Consider the following 20,343-nt stretch of genomic DNA (forward strand, 5'->3'; position numbering starts at 1 on the left):
AAGCAAATACATACCATGCTTATCTTTTAAGAACTGAGTATTGCTCTTTTGTATGAACACACCGCATTTTCTTTATTTATTCTACGATTGAGGGACATCTAACCCGTTTCCAGTTTCTGACTATTACGAACAGAGCAGCAATGAACACAGTTGAGCGAGTGTCTTTGTGGTGGAATGAAATGTCCTCTGGGTATAGGCCCAAGAGTGGTATAGCTGCGTCTTGAGGTAAATTCATTGCCAGCGTTCTGGGGAAACAAAACACTGATTTCCCTACTGGTAGTACAAGTTTGCATTCCCACCAGCAATGGAGGAGTATTCAGCTTGCTCCTCCTCATCACCAGGCTGAGCTGTTTGTTGTTTGGGTTTTTTTTTCTATCTTAGTCATTCTGACAGGTATAAAATGGAATCTCAAATCAGTTTTGGTTGAATTTCCCTGGTAGCTCAGAACATTGAACGTTTCTCTGCCATTTGAGATTCCTCTATTGATAATTCTCTGTTGTTGTAAAATTATAAAAAGTAAATCAGTCTTTTTACCTGTTCTAGGTCCAGCACCGTACTGCCCCAAGATATTTGCTAGATATCTTAATCTCAGTCAGCAAAGTGTCTCGCCTGCTCTGCTCCATCCCATATCATACTGCCGAAGGCCTCTCTCTGAGCCTGGCAGCCATCTCTCTACCTATTTAGTTCCCAAGGCAGGTTTCCATGCTAGAAATATACATCCCAACTCGGTGGCGTCCCACACACTCTCCCAAATTCAATTCTCCACACGAAAAACCACACAATAACCTCTGATCCAATTGATAAGATATAATTGCCCACCTAAACATACAAAGCCCAATACACATCCATCCCTTAAGAACATTGATAACAACCTGTAAAGGTACATCGTGGAATCTTAACGTCAGCCTCCATATTGTCCCAGACTATTCTGCAGTCTCCTCCCCTCTTCCGTTCCCATCTCCTCTTTCTTTCAAACTTTTCTCCCACCCATCCTTCCTTCTTGTCCAATGACAGGCCTCCTTCTATCTTGTGCCTGCCTCACCTGTGACATCATCCCACAATTCTGTACCCCATTTTTAAATTGGATTATTTGGTTCTTGATATCAAATTCCTTGAGTTCTTTGTATATTTTGGATATTAGTCCTCTATTGGATTTGGAGTTGGTAAAAATCTTTTCCCATTCTGTAGGCTGCCACTTTGTCCAACTGATGGTGTCCTGTGCCTTACAGAAACCTTTCAGTTTTTGAGGTTCAATTTATTAATTGTAGATCTTAGTGCCTGCTCTGTCAGTGCTCTCTTGAGAAAGTCATCTCCCATGAAAAAGCATTCAAGTTTATTCATCACTTACTCTTCTGTTGGGTTCAGTGTACCTGGTTTTATGCTGAGGTCTTTGATCTACTTGGGTTTGAGTTTTATTCAGGGTGCTAAACATGAATCTATTTGCATTCTTCTACAAGCAGACATCCAGTTTGACCAGCACCATTTGCTGTTCTAATATGTATTTCTGACGTCTTTATAAAAACTCAAGTGTCCATAGGTATATGGACTTACATCTTAGTCTTCAATTCATTGATGAACGTGTCTCTTTTTATGCCAGTACCATGCTGTTTTTACTATTATAGCTTTGTAGTATAACTTGAGATCAGAAATGGTGAGATCTCCTTCAGTTGCCTTATCGTTCAGGATTGTTTTTAACTATCCTGGTTTTTGTTTTGGAGTGTGCGTGTGCATGTGCGTGTGCATGTGCATGTGCATGTGTGTGCTTGTATGTTTCCATATGAAGTTGTCCTTTTAAGATCTGTGAAGAAGGAGTGGTCTGCTGTAGGGAGCTGGCGAAGTCTGGGGAATCGTCCTGGGGATCGGGATGCCTCAGCGGACCCTCGGTACCCCAAGGAGGTAGGCGATGATGGCTCCCAATGGCGGCTCAGGCTCTGCTCAGGCCTCACTGTGATCTCTGACATGCTGGACATTCTGCTCTGGGGCTTCCCAGGCTTCTTAGGGGATCACTGAACTTACCTGCCTCCTCGATTTAATTCTGACCCAGGTTTTGCTCCTCTACCCAGGGCAGAGCCGCTGCAGTTCTTTAGCTCCAGACTACTGACTCCCGTCCAACAGTGCACTTGCATGAAACCATGGCCGGTTATAAACCTGTAGTGATTCAGACATATCCTGTACTTGGTGAGAAAATCACCCAAGACACTCCGTACTGGAACAACTATAAGACCCCTGTTCAGATTAAGGAATTTGGTGCAGTGTCCAAAGTAGACGTTTCTCCTCAGCCTCCATATAACTATGCCGTCACAGCTTCTTCAAGGATCCACGTTTATGGCCGGTACTCTCAAGAGCCTGTAAAAACCTTTTCCCACTTTAAGGACACAGCATACTGTGCTACTTTTCGCCAGGATGGTCAGTTGCTTGTCGCTGGCAGTAAAGATGGCGTGGTTCAACTTTTTGATATAAGTGGGAGGGCAATTTGAAGGCCACACAAAAGCGGTTCATACAGTAGATTTTACAGCTGACAAATATCACGTGGTCTCTGGAGCCGATGACTATACTGTTAAATTATGGGATATTCCAAACTCCAAAGAAATTCTGACGTTCAAAGAACATTCTATGTGAGGTGTGGCTGTGCTAGCAAATGAACCCAGACCTTTTTGTAACAGGATCATATGCTCATACCGTGAAGATGTTTGATGCCCGGACAAATAAAAATGTTCTCTGTGTCGAGCATGGGCAGCCTGTGGAGAGTGTCCTCCTTTTCCCCTCTGGAGGGCTTCTGGTGTCTGCAGGGGGCTGCTACGTTAAAGTCTGGGACATGTTAAAAGGCGGGCAGCTGCTTGTTTCTTTGAAAAATCATCACAAGATGGTGACGTGTTTGTGTCTGAGCAGCTCTGGACAGAGGTTACTCTCCGACTCACTGGACAGGAAAGTCAAAATCTACAGCACCACTTCCTACAAAGTCGTCCACAGCTTTGACTATGCAGCCTCAGTCTTGAGTCTGGCGCTTTCTCATCAAGATGAGACGGTTGTTGTAGGAATGACCAACGGAATACTGAGCATTAAACACCGGAAGTCTGAAGCAAAGAAGGAGTCTCTTCCCAGGAGAAGGAGGCCTGCATATCGAACCTTTATTAAAGGAAAAATTTACATGAAGCAACGGGATGACATTGTGATCAATAGGCCAGCAAAGAAGCACCTAACTGTGTGATAAAGACCCCTGAGGTTACAGTTTCCATCATAAAGGAACTGAATTGGAGAGGCGTCCTTGCCAACAAGAAGGAGATTACCCGGGTCCTTAACTTTTTGATAGGGAATCTGTCTCAGCCGAGATTTGCCCCCGTTTTGATTAATGCTGCTGAAATAATCATTGATATATATTTACCTGTGATTGGCCAGTCATCAGTAGTCGATAAAAAGTTTATAGTACTTCAAGGACTCGTAGAAAAAGAAATCGATTACCAAAGAGAACTCCTAGAAACCTTGGGGATGATGGACATGCTGTTTGCTACCATGACACGGAATGGCAGTGCCCCTGTGTCGGAGCACGTGCCTGCCGAACTCCCAGAGGAGAAGACAGAGTCACCGAGGCAGCCCAGTGACACAGACAAGAACTCCTAACGGGAATTGTGTGACTGTGTGAATTACCAGGAAGAGGGCGGCTTCAGTACATTCAAAAGGATGATTGACAGAAGTTTGATGGAAGAGACTGGATTAACTAAAATTGGGGCATAAGTATCTGTTTCAAGATGTGGTTTTCCATGTATTGATTTCTTTTATTTTGTGTCGAAGACCTTAGTTGTCTTGGTCACAGTGTCTGTTGACCTTGGATGAGTTGATACTGACCTTAATGGAGCCAAAACCTCAGTTGCTGTGGGGCCTTGTGGCCCTCTGGAGAGGGTTCCAAGTGGAGTCCTGCCAAGAGAACAACCTTGGTTTTGTGCTTTCTGCTTTTAGCCTGGGAAATATCAAGAACAGCAACAAGGAAACATCCTTCTCTGTCCTCCCTGCCCCGAGAGCCTCCCCCTACCCCCTTGCTGGTGTCTTCGAAGTCTTGAGTCAAGTGCTTTCATCAGCTGCTGTGGGACTGTCTTGTAAGTGTGGCACAACACTGGATATTGCCCCCTGGAAGTATGTTTAGGGTGTGATGAGTCTGTTTTGTCACCCCCAAATTGTGCCCACCACCAGTGTTTTCTTTAGCCTGGCCTATCCAGAGAGAACTGACTGAACCAGTTCCCGCCCCTCAGCCTGCTGCCTCCCTTCGGTCTTCACGGTGCTTCAGCTGTCCTCTCCTCTATTGTGAAGGCCTTTCAGCCTGTGCCTGTGTCTTAGAGTGTATCTGTATGTGTAACCCTTTGTAACGATTCTCTTTCTCTGCTTAACACTTCTTCTCTGTTCTTCATTTTGTAGGTCAGATTCAAACAGCAGTGAGTTTGTTTTGAAAATTTGTTTTTGAAAGTTCATTGTAAATTATATTTTTTTATAAAGAGATTCTGCTCTTCTTGAAAAAAAAGATCTGTGAAGAACTATGTTGAAATTTTGATGGAGACTGTATTCAATCTGCAGATTGCTTTTGATAGGGTGGTCATCTTTACTATGTTAATCTTACCAATGCACAAGCATGGGAGATCTTTCTATCATCTGATGTCTTCTACAATTTCTTTCTTGAAAGATTTGGAACTTTTATCATGCAAGTTTTTAAATTTCCTTGGGTAAGATGACCTTAAACTATTCTATATTATTTAAGGCTATTATTTTCCCGATTTCTTTTTCAGTCTGTCATTTATATATAGGAAAGCTAATGATATTTTGGGTGAATTTTGTATCCAGATACTTTCCTGAAAGTGTTTATCAACTGTAGGAGTTCCCTGGTGGAATTTTTAGGGTCACTTATGCATACTATCATATCATCTTCAAATAAAGATTCTCCGACGTTTTCCTTCCCAGTTTGTATTCCCCCGATCTCCTTCAGCCTTCTTGCTCTAGATAAGACTTCAAGTTTTGTATTGAATAGATGTGGAGAGAGCAGATAACTTTGTCTCGTTTCTCATTTTAGCAGAATTCCTTTGAATTTCTCTCCATTTAAGTTGAAACTGTGAGTTTGCCGTAAACAACCGTCATTATGTTGAGGCCCTTGTTTTCCTAATCTCTCCAGGACTTCATCGTGAAGAGGTGCTGGGTTTGTCGAAGGCCTTTCTGCATCTGATGGGATGATCATGTGGTTTGTTTTCTCTTTCTGTTTGTTTATAGTGTATTACTTTTGTTGATTTTCTTTATTCTGAGCTATCCATACAGCTATAAGATGAAGCCTACCTACTTGTGTTAGGGTTCAATAATTACTAAAGAATGATACCTCAGACTCGAATTGTATGCAAAGGCAAAGAATGTTTATTCAGCTAAATTTCCTGTATGTAGGGGTAACCCCATCAGGAAATGGAAACCTCTGGTGGACTGGCAGGCCCAGCTTTTATTGTCAATTAGGGGAATTCGAGGAAGGGGTCCGTGTGCCCTTTTACCTTGATTGGTTAGCGCTCTCTCTAGGGGTCTGACTGACTCTACAATTGGCTAGGCTCTAGCAACTTCCCAGGGGGTTGCTTGCTCATTTTAACTACCTGTCCTCAGGTCTGTCAACACAGTGTCCTCGGATTGGCTGCCCACAGCTGTGGTTGGCTAACCACAGGTTCCAGGTTCTCATTTCTGGGAAACAGAAACTTAAGCCTTGTCTCCCAAACTGTTAGTTTGCAGCCTGGTGTGGGATCAGCCTGGCTCTGAGCTTAGTCCCTTCCCCTGATCATGGTGAATGATATTTTTGATGTGTTCTCGGTTTCAGTTTGCAAATATTTTATTGTGTATTTTTGCATCTATGTTCACAAGGGAAATTGGTCTGTAATTCTCTTTCGATTCAACTTGTTGACTCTTTGTGTTGTTTCTGTATCAGGGTAACTGTGGCCTTATAAAATGAATTGGGCAATGTCCCTTGTGTTTCTGTTTTGTGAAATAGTTTGAGGAGTATTGGCATTAACTCTTCTTTGAAAGTCTGGTAGAATTCTGTGGTAAAACCATCTGGGCTTGACCTTTTTTTGGCTAGGAGATTTTAAACGACTGCTTCTATTTCACTAGGAGTTCTAGATTTGTTTAAATTGTTTACCTGGTCTTCATTTAACTTTAGTAAGTGATAGCTATAAAGAAAATTATCCATTTCTTTTAGATTTTCCAATTTGGGGGAGTACAGGGTTTTAAAGTATCTCCTTGTGATTCTCTAGGTTTCCTCATTGTCTGTTGTTATGTCCCCTTTGTCATTTCTAATTTTATTAATTTGTGTATTCTCTTTCCACGTTTAGTTAGTTTGGATAAGGGTTTATATTGTTGATATTCTTAAAGAACCATCTCTCTGTTTCATTGATTATTTGTATTGCTCTCTGTTTCTATTTCATTGATTTAGCCTCAGTTTGATTATGTCCAGCCTTGTTCCACAACCTCCAGGTGTACTATTAAGTTGCTAGGATGAGATCTCTTCAGTTTTGTTCTTGTGTTTATTTTGTTGTAAGCTTTCCGTTGTTTCTGTTGCCATTGATGTCAGCTTTACTCTGTAGCGGTCTGATAAGATACAGGGAATTATTTTAATTTCTTTGTATCTAGTGAGCCTTGCTTTGTGTCTGAGTATGTGGTGAGTTTTTGAGAAAGTTCCATAAGGATATATATTGCGTAAATGTCTGTGAGGTTCATTTGGCTTATGTTGTCTGTTAGCGCTAGCATTCCTTTCTTTAGTTTTTGTCTAGGTCACCTGTCTATTGGTGAGAGTTGGGTCATGAAGTCTCCCACTGTCAGTGCATGAAATGTCTGTTACCAGAAGTATTGTACAGGTTCACCCCATCCTCACCAAAGTTCTGATGGCCAGAATTCTAACACAAACATGGGAATGAAATCCCAAGACTCGTGGAAGACAGTGGTACCGGGAACCTGGTTTCAAATGACACGGCAAAGCCATCAAAGTGGCAGGATCACGGATCATCCAAGTAGGTCAGTGGCACAGAGGACCAAGAAGTCAACCCACAGAGCTACACCCATGTGACTCTCTGTAACACCGCTGTGAACATGCTGGAAAGGCATTCCGTTCAGTGAACGGTGCTGGGGAGATGAGTATGCACAGGTACAGGAACAAAGCTAGACCCCCGCCCTTCACTCCACACAGACATAACTCAGAATGAGTCAGAGACCTTAATGGAAGACCCAAAACTTTGAAACTACTAGAACAGGGGCTCTCCACCTTCCGAATGCTGTGACCCTCTAATACAGTTCTTCATGTCGTGGTGACTTCAACCATATAACTTCTTCATTTGCTTCTTACAACTGTAGTTTTCTTCTGTTGTGAATCATTCTGTACATACCTGGGATGCAGGGAATCTGATTCCTGACCTGCATGAGGGTATGGTCCACAAGCTGGGGCGCTCAGAGACTCCAATTTCAAAGGAAATGAAGCCCTCTGCCATCCAGCTTATAGAGAACAACAGTAACAAATTAGCAAGTTCTCAGGTCAATCTAAAGTCATTTCTAATGAATATTCCGGGTAGGCTCCATCTCTGATGGGCCTCAGTCTCCACTCTGCCTCAGTGCGTCTCACTAAAGATGGTGTTCTGGGACACCCCTCATCAATTAAGTAACCGGTTTCCAAGAGTTAAGTTCTGACTCTCCCTTCTGTGTTTCCCCACTTAGGCGTTTCTGGCTGAAATGCAGATGGTGACCGAAACTCTTCAATACCTTGTCCAGAGGCCTGAAGATTATCTGGAGAACATTGAAGTCACCGTGAACCTTTACAAGGAGCTTCTCCTCAATGCTTTAGAGGTGAGAAGGAGACATCGCTGAACTGGCAGCGTTGACATCTGGGCTCTGCCTGGGGTTAAATGGTTTTCGAGCGTCTTCGATGAAAATCCTCAGAAAAAGCTTTTGTTTCTAAAGGTGTGCTTAGTGTGTGCTTATTGTACACGTGTGCATGTTTGTGTATGTGTGTATGTGCGTGTTACACATTCATGTGCACCATGTGTATTCAGAAGCCTTTGGAGGCCAGTAGAGGGTACAGGATCCCTGTACAGAAGCTACAGCCATTGTGAGCCACCTTGTGGGTGCTAGGAATTGAACTCAGATCCTTTGCAAAAGCAGTAGTGCTTTAACCACAGAGCCATCCGTCCATCCTGCCCGCCAAGTCTCTTTCTCACAGCCATGTTATTCTCCTCCCTCAAAGCCCCTCCATGCTGCTCAGGATAAGGTAAACATAATTTTCAAAAGTCACCAGGCTGTTTCCGGAGATGGGAATATGACCCGCTAGCAAGATGAAAAGTGAAAACAGATGCTGTCTTTTCAACTCAGTCTGTCAGACTATGAAAGCTCAAACAGGCAGTGACCTGAGGAGAGGATGCCCAGCCTCTGCATTGCTTGTGAGACTTCTTTTTTCTTTTTTCTTTTTCTTTTTTTTTTTTTTTTGTTCTTTTTTTCGGAGCTGGGGACCGAACCCAGGGCCTTGAGCTTCCTAGGCAAGCGCTCTACCACTGAGCTAAATCCCCAGCCCCGCTTGTAAGACTTCTGAACTATACATTATACCTGCTGACATCCAACCTGCTTTTGGAAGGAGCCTGTTCATTTTCAGCCTACTTATTATCAATGTCTAAGGATACAGTCAGAGATGCCCTGCGTGCAACACGTCTGTCAACAATGAGCATGGGGGATAATGAACAGGAGGGTGCAAAGCGTGTTTGCCTGAATTCCCTCAGTGGCTGCCGTCAGTCCAGTCACATTGGAAATTATTGAAGAAAAACGTTTAGCTTTAAGGATAAGTAAAACGACTTTAAAACAACTAATAAGATACTATAATCTACTAATAGCAAAGGGTTGATAAATAGCTGCTGTAGCCACAGCATGTGATCCCACACAACTCTGAGGATGGGATGTTCTCATAATCTTGGAAAGAGATGGGGAAATATTGACTATAACGTTTAACGGGCAAGTAGGCGCCGGAGTTTCATCGCTATCAAATATGCAACAGCATTTCCTTCACAGCACAGAAAATGGGTGGGGAACAGTGGTAATACCCTTTCAGCGAACAGACTAAAGATGTTTTACTTTGTATTCTTCTGTTCCGTACATTTTCTATAAAGTGGTGTGCCCTAAAGTAATAGAAGGGGCAGCACGAAGCTTCATGCTGCTGTTATGAAGAAAGTACTCGATTTAAATTTCAGTCAGCTTTTTCCGTGCTTTCAAAACCAAGCAGCAAAGTCGTGTGCTGCAAAATGTCCCCAAAACCGTCTCTATCGGGAAGAACATCGGGAAGAACTTTTAAACTTTAGAATAGCAGAAAACATGAGGGGAAAAATATAGGGGCAGGAGCCTGGGTGGGGTGGGGGGCGTGGCGTCGGGGCGTGGCATGGGTGGCTGGGGGCGTGGCATAGCTCAGCGACCAAGCCCACCACTGCACCTCGAGCACATGTCCCTGGTAGGCAGGCTAGCTCTGCCTGTGGGAAGATCTGTTGAACACAGCAAATGACCACACTGTACCCTGCATATTATGCACGAATTAGCTCTTAAGACTTCCTCACAGTGCATTAAGAGTCTCCCCTCGTATTCAGCTTGCCTTTTGATTTTTCTCCAGGAGGTAATGGCTGAGCATAACCCGCAGTATCTCATCGAGCTGGATGGGAATAAGCCACCGGAGGAGCTCTTCCTGGTGAGTGTAGTGTGCGGCACAGACATTCCTCGCGGTTGAGAAATTCTGAAACGTTTCCGGCTTGGGCTCGTTTTAGGAGGTGTTCTGTTTCTAGGGTATTACCGTGAACTTTTGTTTCAACACTTTAAACTTCCGTGTTGCGTTTGTTCATCTGCTCATGTTGAAGGCGAAACAACAGTTGAATTTAAAACTTCTCTATGGCTACAGTGCCTCCAAGAAAAGTAAAAGCAAATGGCACGCGACAGGGTGCTGACATCCAGTCAGTGAGGGCGTGGATGCTGGCATCCACAGTCATTGAGGGTGTGCAACTTACAACCGGAACAGATGCTACTTTACCCACTACGATGGCCGAAGCTTTTTGTTGGGAATAAAATTCTAGGTCTAATGCCTAGTGCCTCATATTAATTAATAACACAAACACAATAACTATTTTTTAAATCTCATACACACCTAGCATAATATTGATTATGGGAGTACGTATGGAAAAGAAGCTGATGAATCCATCAGTCCCTCCCCTTATATAAGCATCCAATGTATTAGGAAAATAAGTTCACAAGTGTCAGTTTGCATTACAGTCACAAGCGTAAGGTAGTTCAGGGGCTTGTGCTAGAAGGACAGTGCCCGATGCTCATCTGGGTGGATTCCACTCAAGGAGGAGTAAGAATTAGACCCTGAAGGCTTGATGGAGGAGAGGATGGGACACATTCTCTGCTGAGAGAAGAGTCTGTCCAAATGCCCACGGATCAGAAAGAACCGGAACCAACCTTAGGGCTGAGACCAGGATGAGGTAGGGAGTGTGGGGTAGTCCCAGAGTTCTATAGAACCAGTTCTATAGAACGCTGTCAGTGGAAGAGTTCAGATCTCATCATGAGGGAACGGGCAACCAGTGAAAGCTTTAAAACCAGGAACAAAAGAAAATCTACCCAGACTTCCCCATGAGGAAAAAGTAAAGGAGACACAAACTGGTGGTAAGTTGACTACCTGTGGTTCTCATGGTCAATCCAGCAGAAGATGGTGGCCTAACCTACCCTGGTAATGAGCAGGATTGTGCAAAAGAGGTAGTGTGAGGACTGCTTCGGGAGGTGTGCCTGGTGGGACCTGGTCAGCAACTTAGCAAGGGGACGAAGGGGAAGAGTGAAGACAATGGCTGATCACAGGTAGCACCATGATCAGGATACCAGTGGTGGGGCCAGACCAGGGACAAATAAGACCTCATGTGGAACAAGTGCCTACAAGGCTACAAAGCTCTCTCTCCTCTTTGCCAAAGCCGGTGGTCATGTTCAGTCTTCTTCTAATTGGATCTAACAGCGACATCTGCCACAGCTGTTCTCTGTGGTTCTCATTCCAGTGTGACATCAGCGGGAGAGAGAGCACAGCTATGCACTGCGGTGTGAAATCAGAGGGAGAGGGAGAGAGAGAGAGAGAGAGCGCAGCCATGCACTGCAGTGTGAAATCAGAGGGGAGAGAGAGAGAGAGAGAGAGAGAGAGAGAGAGAGAGAGAGAGAACAGCCATACACTGCAGCGTGATATCAGAGAGAGAGAGAGAGAGAGAGAGAACAGCCATACACTGCAGCGTGACATCAGAGAGAGAGAGAGAGAGAGAGAGAGAGAGAGCACAGCCATGCACTGCAGTGTGAAATCAGAGGGAGAGAGAGAGAGAGAGAGAGAGAGAGCACAGCCATGAACTGCGGTGTTGACATCAGAGGGACAGAACGTAGCCATGCACTGTGGTATGACACCAGAGGAAGAGAGAGAGAGAGAGAGAGAGAGAGAGAGAGAGAGAGAGAGAGAGAGAGAGAGAGAGAGCACTGCACTGCACTGCAGCGTGACATCAGAGGGAGAGAGAGTGTGTGTATAGCCAAGCATATACAAGCCACCAAGGAACACCAGCAAACTGGGACTAGGGCCCAGTTATTCCAGTGCTTGCCTAGCAGCATGAAACTGCAGGTCTTATCTCCTGTACAGTACACTGTGTGGTGCCATATGCCTGCAATCCCAGCACTGAGGAAGGAGAGACAGGCAGTCCTCAACGCAAAATCACCCTCAACCACAGAACAAGTTCAAAGATAGCCGTCAATGCATGAAACTTGGCCTCAAAAAACCAACATTTTTCATATATATTTATATAATATATACCACATACATTTAAATATATGTAATACATTTTGTATTATGTAATATATTTTATAAACACATATTATGTAATATATAATAAAATAAATACATATATTTAAATAATATATGTTTATACAATATATATCATTTAATAGGTAATATAAAATTATATATAATATGTGTAACATCATATATAAGTATCTTATATTTGAATTTACTTATGCATATTAAGTATTTTATATATTATGTATATCTATATCTATATATTATAAATATGCTATATTTATAATATATTACATAAATATCATATTTATATATCTTTTTTTTTTGGTTCTTTTTTTCGGAGCTGGGGACTGAACCCAGGGCCTTGCACTTCCTAGGCAAGCGCTCTACCACTGAGCTAAATCCCCAACCCCAATATATCTTAAATTTATATATTATATTTATGATATATGGATTTATAAATGTATAGTATGTGTTTTACATATTTCTATATTATCTGCAATATATTGCTATGTATGTATATGCATACATATACATATGCATATATATAGATATATATAGATAGATAGATATGTAAAGGAAACACCAAAGATCTCGGCGATGCATAGAAGCCGGGGAAGACTGAGAGTAGATTCCACACAGAGTCTCGGAAGAAGCATGAGCCCACGACTTTTTCATAACATTTGCCATGCTCAAGTGCCAATGAGAGCAAACGTTCTTTCCTCACACTCAGACGGTCATAGAGCGGCTGAAGTACTTGAACGTGCGGCGGGCAGCCATCATAACCAAGCTTCAGGGCACAGAAGAGGAGATGACGGACATAATTGACACTGTAAGTTCAACCGACCTGCCTGCCCGAACGCATACTGCTGCACCTTACCGTGTCCCAGCATCTCCTAAGATCTAAGGGATAGCGCTCTCTCCATAAAGATATCCCTTCAGGGAGTGAAGGGGTGGCCCAGTGGCTAAGAGAACTGGCTGCCCTTCCAAAGGTCCTGAGGTCATGAGTTCGATTCCTAGCAGCTACATGGTGACTCTCAACCATCTGTAATGGGATCTGGTGCCTTCTTTTGGCATGCAAGTATGCATGCAGATAGAGAAGTCATGTGATATATATATATGTATATATATGTATATATAATTTAAAAAAGACATCTTCTAGGAAGAAGCTACAGTCTGAGCACAATATTATTTGTGATATTAACTCCAGTATAAGAGATGTCTGAATAAGAGACACAAGCACTGTTAGTTTGAGGGTTTGATGTACCTGGGGAAGACTAACTTAGCCTATGTGCATAGAAAATTTGATATAGTGGAATTGTTAGTAGATCCCAAAATTCAAATAGGCTAATAGTCGCAGAAGTCGTTTTGATATGCGGCACGACAAAACCCAGAGGTCACGGCAGGTCAGTGCAGGTGGACTCTGGTACAGCAGAAGAAGGGAGGTGGGCACAGAGTCTGGGGAAGCAGTTATGGGAGCTTTTGCCCTGCTTTGCTTTGATGCCAGGAGTTGTGAATGTGTTCATCAGAATGGCTCATCTCCGTGGTCCAAAATGGTGTCCTACGGCCAATCAATTCTGAGAGCCTTGTGGGAATGGAGAGAGAGCTCAGTTGTTTCGAGTGCAACCGACTCCAGATAGAGTTCCCAGTGCCCATCTGTGACTCCAGTTCCAGACAATCTGATCCCCTTTTCTGACCACCGTGGGCAGCAGGTGTGACCCTCATTCACCCTGGGGGTCATAGGCCAATATTGGCCACGGAGGGAAAAGGAAGCAGAAAGAGAGACTGGGGGTCAGGAAGCCTTGTGAGTACATAGAAGACACCTAGGGAGCAGCCAGTCACCGGGAGGCAGATCGGCTTTACTTGGCCTATATAATTTGGGGGACTCGGGGTAGGAACATCCAGGATGGGCAAAGGTCACTGACTGAGGGCTCAGGGACGGTACTGCCTCAGTAGCGTGGAGAAGCACTTCGGGAATCTCAGGTGCCAGCAGAACGGGTTCTTATCAGGAGAAAGGAAGTCGAACCTGTAATCTAACTGAGGCCATGTGACAGTCCACAGGTAGGGACTTGTGCGTGTGCGTGTGTATGTGTGTATGTGTGTGTGTACATGTGTGTGTGCGCGTGTGTCCGTGTACCTGTGCGCATATGTGTCTGTGAGTGTATGAGTTTATGTGCGTATGGGTGTGTTTGCGTGTATGTGTGTGTGTGTGTGAGTGTGACTGTATGCGTGTGTGTGCATGTGCACCTATGTGTGTGACTGTGTGTATGTGTGCAAGGGTGTGTGTGTGAGTGTGTATGTATGTGTGTGTGTCCATGTGCACGTATATGTGTGTGAGCGTGAGTGTGCGTATGTGTGCAACTCTTATAAAGGACTGCATTTAACTGGGGCTGGCTCACAATTCAGAGGTTCAGCCCAGTATCATCATGGCAGGAAGCATGGCAGTGTCCAGGCAGGCATGGCGCTGGAGGAGCTGAGAGTTCCACATTTTCATCCAAAGGAAGCCAGGAGCAGACACCTACTCCAACAAGGCCACACCTAACAGTGTCATTCCCTGGGCCAAGCATATTCAAATCACCACACGCCCCCAAAGCCAAAATGTGCATTCTAAACTGTTCCTTAAATAGTAAACTGCTATCAAATAAAGGTCAAATATTTGGTACCACCGATGTCTGCAAAGCTTAGGTTCGTGTTCCTAAGGATAGTGTCTGCGGTTCACAGGAAGAGCTGTTCCGCACAGTGTCGTCTTATAAACTCATGGGGCCAAGGTATAGATGGAACCGAAGCAAGTGGGCGCGGGCTTGCCCGGTGTCCTTAAAGGATGGGAACATTTATCCAGGAGCAGCAGACTTTTCCGTGAGGTTAGTAAGCTTTCCAGAGCCTACGTTTTAAAGCTGCCCGTGGCACTTTAAATTGTTTACTCTCGCGGTGTGTTTTAAGTTTTCTAGGTAAAATGTACTGCCTTTCTTCGGAAGAAACATTAAAATTGTTCTTGCTGAACCCCCGTCCCTTCCTCCTACCACCTATGCCGTTGCCACCTTGCAAAGTCTTTATCTTTGGACCCAACCACTCAGGGAAAACCACACTGGCCAACCTGATTGCAGAACACTTCAAAGCAAAGGTAACTACTTGTGGAGCCCCTGTTTTCTGTAAAATTCTGTAGAATTTTAGTTGAGCTTGGTTTTCATAACTTTCCATCGGGCACTGGGGTTGCTGTGCGGAAGGCATCCTCCGGATTGTCAGAGAGAGCCTCAGGAAGGTAAGCCAGGTGGCCCTGGAGAGAAGACAGGGGCAATCAGGACACGCCCACGCCGGGGCTCACCCACAGTCCTTACGAGCCTGCAACTCATTTGCAAGTTCCAGTTGAACCCAAAATCACTAACAGAAGTTAGGGAAGAAATAGAGACCAAAAGACAAAATACAAAGAAGCAATGTAACAAAATTTTGGTTCTTTGTAAAAATAAACAAGTTAAAAAAACAAAAACAAAAACAAAAAACCTCTTAGCCCAAGGAAAAGAAAGGGGGAGCAGTAGGTTATTTTTGTTTGTTTGTTTGGTTTTTGGGGTTTTTTTTGTTTTTTTTTAAATAAATTTATTTATTATATATACTATAGCTGTCCTCAGATACACCAGAAGAGGGCATTAGATCTCCTTACAGATGGTTGTGAGCCACCATGTGGTTGCTGGGAATTGAACTCATGACCTCTGGAAGAGCAGTCCGTTGCTCTTAACCGCTGAGCCATCTCTCCAGCCCCGGGAGCAGTAGTTTTAAAACAAAAAACGGATATGGAAAAGGGGGCAAATGCCATTAAAAATGAAACAGTAACCACAAAATGGTAGAAAATATCTGTGCTGTTTATAAAACAAAAAAATGACACCCAAACATGAACACTGTAAGAAACTTCTAAAATATAAGAAATACAATAAAAAATGGTCAAGATAGATGAACACCCATTTCAAAAAGGCAGTGTCTGAGTGTCCAATAAACATGGAGATGTTTGACTTCCCTAGTCACCGGGTAAACAAGACATTATCAGACACACACCAGCATGGTTAAAATGAGGGGGATTTGCTTTAGGAAGTGTTGGCAGGGATATGGGATAATGACAGCCACTGTAGTCAGCCGTGGGGTTATACATTAGAGGAGTAGTTTGGAATTATCTGTTCATATGCAGGAGCACATGCATACTCTTAAGTACCAACAACAGTCCAACCAATTAGATGGATTTCCAGAGCATGAATATTTCCAGAGCATGCGTGTGTGCGAAAGACGCACACGGCGTTGTGTACTGCTCCTAAGACACTAACCGGAAAGACCCGAGACTTGTTCTCCCCGGGTTACTCTGCTGTGTGTCTGCACGGGTTACTCTGCTGTGTGTCTGCACGGGTTACTCTGCTGTGTGTCTCCCCGGGTTACTCTGCTGTGTGTCTCCCCGGGTTACTCTGCTGTGTGTCTGCACGGGTTACTCTGCTGTGTGTCTGCACGGGTTACTCTGCTGTGTCTGCACGGGTTACTCTGCTGTGTGTCTGCACGGGTTACTCTGCTGTGTCTGCACGGGTTACTCTGCTGTGTCTGCACGGGTTACTCTGCTGTGTGTCTCCCCGGGTTACTCTGCTGTGTGTCTGCATGGGTTACTCTGCTGTGTGTCTGCACGGGTTACTCTGCTGTGTGTCTGCACGGGTTACTCTGCTGTGTGTCTCCCCGGGTTACTCTGCTGTGTGTCTCCCGGGTTACTCTGCTGTGTGTCTGCACGGGTTACTCTGCTGTGTGTCTGCACGGGTTACTCTGCTGTGTGTCTGCACGGGTTACTCTGCTGTGTGTCTGCACGGGTTACTCTGCTGTGTGTCTCCCCGGGTTACTCTGCTGTGTGTCTGCACGGGTTACTCTGCTGTGTGTCTGCACGGGTTACTCTGCTGTGTGTCTGCACGGGTTACTCTGCTGTGTGTCTCCCCGGGTTACTCTGCTGTGTCTGCACGGGTTACTCTGCTGTGTGTCTGCACGGGTTACTCTGCTGTGTGTCTCCCCGGGTTACTCTGCTGTGTGTCTGCACGGGTTACTCTGCTGTGTGTCTGCACGGGTTACTCTGCTGTGTGTCTGCACGGGTTACTCTGCTGTGTGTCTGCACGGGTTACTCTGCTGTGTGTCTGCACGGGTTACTCTGCTGTGTGTCTGCACGAGTTACTCTGCTGTGTGTCTGCACGGGTTACTCTGCTGTGTGTCTGCACGGGTTACTCTGCTGTGTGTCTCCCCGGGTTACTCTGCTGTGTGTCTGCACGGGTTACTCTGCTGTGTGTCTGCACGGGTTACTCTGCTGTGTGTCTGCACGGGTTACTCTGCTGTGTGTCTGCACGGGTTACTCTGCTGTGTGTCTGCACGGGTTACTCTGCTGTGTGTCTGCACGGGTTACTCTGCTGTGTGTCTGCACGGGTTACTCTGCTGTGTGTCTGCACGGGTTACTCTGCTGTGTGTCTGCACGGGTTACTCTGCTGTGTGTCTCCCCGGGTTACTCTGCTGTGTCTGCACGGGTTACTCTGCTGTGTGTCTGCACGGGTTACTCTGCTGTGTGTCTGCACGGGTTACTCTGCTGTGTGTCTGCACGGGTTACTCTGCTGTGTGTCTGCACGGGTTACTCTGCTGTGTGTCTCCCCGGGTTAGTCTGCTGTGTCTGCACGGGTTACTCTGCTGTGTGTCTCCCCGGGTTACTCTGCTGTGTCTGCACGGGTTACTCTGCTGTGTCTGCACGGGTTACTCTGCTGTGTGTCTGCACGGGTTACTCTGCTGTGTGTCTGCACGGGTTACTCTGCTGTGTGTCTGCACGGGTTACTCTGCTGTGTGTCTGCACGGGTTACTCTGCTGTGTGTCTGCACGGGTTACTCTGCTGTGTGTCTGCACGGGTTACTCTGCTGTGTGTCTGCACGGGTTACTCTGCTGTGTGTCTGCATGGGTTACTCTGCTGTGTGTCTGCACGGGTTACTCTGCTGTGTGTCTGCACGGGTTACTCTGCTGTGTGTCTGCACGGGTTACTCTGCTGTGTGTCTGCACGGGTTACTCTGCTGTGTGTCTGCACGGGTTACTCTGCTGTGTGTCTCCCCGGGTTACTCTGCTGTGTCTGCACGGGTTACTCTGCTGTGTGTCTGCACGGGTTACTCTGCTGTGTGTCTGCACGGGTTACTCTGCTGTGTGTCTGCACGGGTTACTCTGCTGTGTGTCTGCACGGGTTACTCTGCTGTGTGTCTCCCCGGGTTAGTCTGCTGTGTCTGCACGGGTTACTCTGCTGTGTGTCTCCCCGGGTTACTCTGCTGTGTCTGCACGGGTTACTCTGCTGTGTCTGCACGGGTTACTCTGCTGTGTGTCTGCACGGGTTACTCTGCTGTGTGTCTGCACGGGTTACTCTGCTGTGTGTCTGCACGGGTTACTCTGCTGTGTGTCTGCACGGGTTACTCTGCTGTGTGTCTGCACGGGTTACTCTGCTGTGTGTCTGCACGGGTTACTCTGCTGTGTGTCTGCACGGGTTACTCTGCTGTGTGTCTGCACGGGTTACTCTGCTGTGTGTCTCCCCGGGTTACTCTGCTGTGTGTCTGCACGGGTTACTCTGCTGTGTGTCTGCACGGGTTACTCTGCTGTGTCTGCACGTGTTACTCTGCTGTGTGTCTGCACGTGTTACTCTGCTGTGTGTCTGCACGGGTTACTCTGCTGTGTGTCTGCACGGGTTACTCTGCTGTGTGTCTGCACGGGTTACTCTGCTGTGTGTCTGCACGGGTTACTCTGCTGTGTGTCTGCACGGGTTACTCTGCTGTGTGTCTGCACGGGTTACTCTGCTGTGTGTCTCCCCGGGTTACTCTGCTGTGTGTCTCCCGGGTTACTCTGCTGTGTGTCTGCACGGGTTACTCTGCTGTGTGTCTGCACGGGTTACTCTGCTGTGTGTCTGCACGGGTTACTCTGCTGTGTGTCTGCACGGGTTACTCTGCTGTGTGTCTGCACGGGTTACTCTGCTGTGTGTCTGCACGGGTTACTCTGCTGTGTGTCTGCACGGGTTACTCTGCTGTGTGTCTGCACGGGTTACTCTGCTGTGTGTCTGCACGGGTTACTCTGCTGTGTGTCTGCACGGGTTACTCTGCTGTGTGTCTCCCCGGGTTACTCTGCTGTGTGTCTGCACGGGTTACTCTGCTGTGTGTCTGCACGGGTTACTCTGCTGTGTGTCTGCACGGGTTACTCTGCTGTGTGTCTCCCCGGGTTACTCTGCTGTGTCTGCACGGGTTACTCTGCTGTGTGTCTGCACGGGTTACTCTGCTGTGTGTCTCCCCGGGTTACTCTGCTGTGTGTCTGCACGGGTTACTCTGCTGTGTGTCTGCACGGGTTACTCTGCTGTGTGTCTGCACGGGTTACTCTGCTGTGTGTCTGCACGGGTTACTCTGCTGTGTGTCTGCACGGGTTACTCTGCTGTGTGTCTGCACGAGTTACTCTGCTGTGTGTCTGCACGGGTTACTCTGCTGTGTGTCTGCACGGGTTACTCTGCTGTGTGTCTCCCCGGGTTACTCTGCTGTGTGTCTGCACGGGTTACTCTGCTGTGTGTCTGCACGGGTTACTCTGCTGTGTGTCTGCACGGGTTACTCTGCTGTGTGTCTGCACGGGTTACTCTGCTGTGTGTCTGCACGGGTTACTCTGCTGTGTGTCTGCACGGGTTACTCTGCTGTGTGTCTGCACGGGTTACTCTGCTGTGTGTCTGCACGGGTTACTCTGCTGTGTGTCTGCACGGGTTACTCTGCTGTGTGTCTCCCCGGGTTACTCTGCTGTGTCTGCACGGGTTACTCTGCTGTGTGTCTGCACGGGTTACTCTGCTGTGTGTCTGCACGGGTTACTCTGCTGTGTGTCTGCACGGGTTACTCTGCTGTGTGTCTGCACGGGTTACTCTGCTGTGTGTCTGCACGGGTTACTCTGCTGTGTGTCTCCCCGGGTTACTCTGCTGTGTCTGCACGGGTTACTCTCTGTGTGTCTGCACGGGTTACTCTGCTGTGTGTCTGCACGGGTTACTCTGCTGTGTGTCTGCCCGGGTTACTCTGCTGTGTGTCTGCACGGGTTACTCTGCTGTGTGTCTCCCCGGGTTACTCTGCTGTGTCTGCACGGGTTACTCTGCTGTGTGTCTCCCCGGGTTACTCTGCTGTGTCTGCACGGGTTACTCTGCTGTGTGTCTGCACGGGTTACTCTGCTGTGTGTCTGCACGGGTTACTCTGCTGTGTGTCTGCACGGGTTACTCTGCTGTGTGTCTGCACGGGTTACTCTGCTGTGTGTCTGCACGGGTTACTCTGCTGTGTGTCTGCACGGGTTACTCTGCTGTGTGTCTGCACGGGTTACTCTGCTGTGTGTCTGCACGGGTTACTCTGCTGTGTGTCTGCACGGGTTACTCTGCTGTGTGTCTGCACGGGTTACTCTGCTGTGTGTCTGCACGGGTTACTCTGCTGTGTGTCTGCACGGGTTACTCTGCTGTGTGTCTTCACGGGTTACTCTGCTGTGTG

The 20,343-nt window shown here is 46.4% G+C and overlaps 1 protein-coding gene and 1 pseudogene across 3 annotated transcripts in view; both read left to right on the forward strand.

Moving 5' to 3' along the window:
• Ak9 (adenylate kinase 9) overlaps positions 1–20,343 on the forward strand; it is a 196,106-nt gene that overhangs the window by 21,089 nt on the left and 154,674 nt on the right. For all 3 annotated transcript variants that reach the window (XR_015644675.1, XM_087597256.1, NM_001431778.1), the window contains exons 8-12: positions 7,711–7,839; positions 9,638–9,712; positions 12,564–12,662; positions 14,552–14,691; positions 14,771–14,951. Coding sequence is in view for 2 of the 3 variants with exons in the window: in XM_087597256.1 (XP_087453382.1) it covers positions 7,711–7,839; positions 9,638–9,712; positions 12,564–12,662; positions 14,552–14,691; positions 14,771–14,951 (624 nt within the window). In the remaining variant the exon portion in view is untranslated. The remainder of the gene's footprint in view (positions 1–7,710; positions 7,840–9,637; positions 9,713–12,563; positions 12,663–14,551; positions 14,692–14,770; positions 14,952–20,343) is intronic.
• On the forward strand, positions 2,088–3,646 carry LOC147998730 (U3 small nucleolar RNA-associated protein 15 homolog pseudogene; annotated as a pseudogene).

Source organism: Rattus norvegicus, chromosome 20, assembly GCF_021556685.1.
Source record: "Rattus norvegicus strain SHRSP/BbbUtx chromosome 20, alternate assembly SHRSP_T2T, whole genome shotgun sequence".
Classification (NCBI taxonomy): domain Eukaryota; kingdom Metazoa; phylum Chordata; class Mammalia; order Rodentia; family Muridae; genus Rattus; species Rattus norvegicus.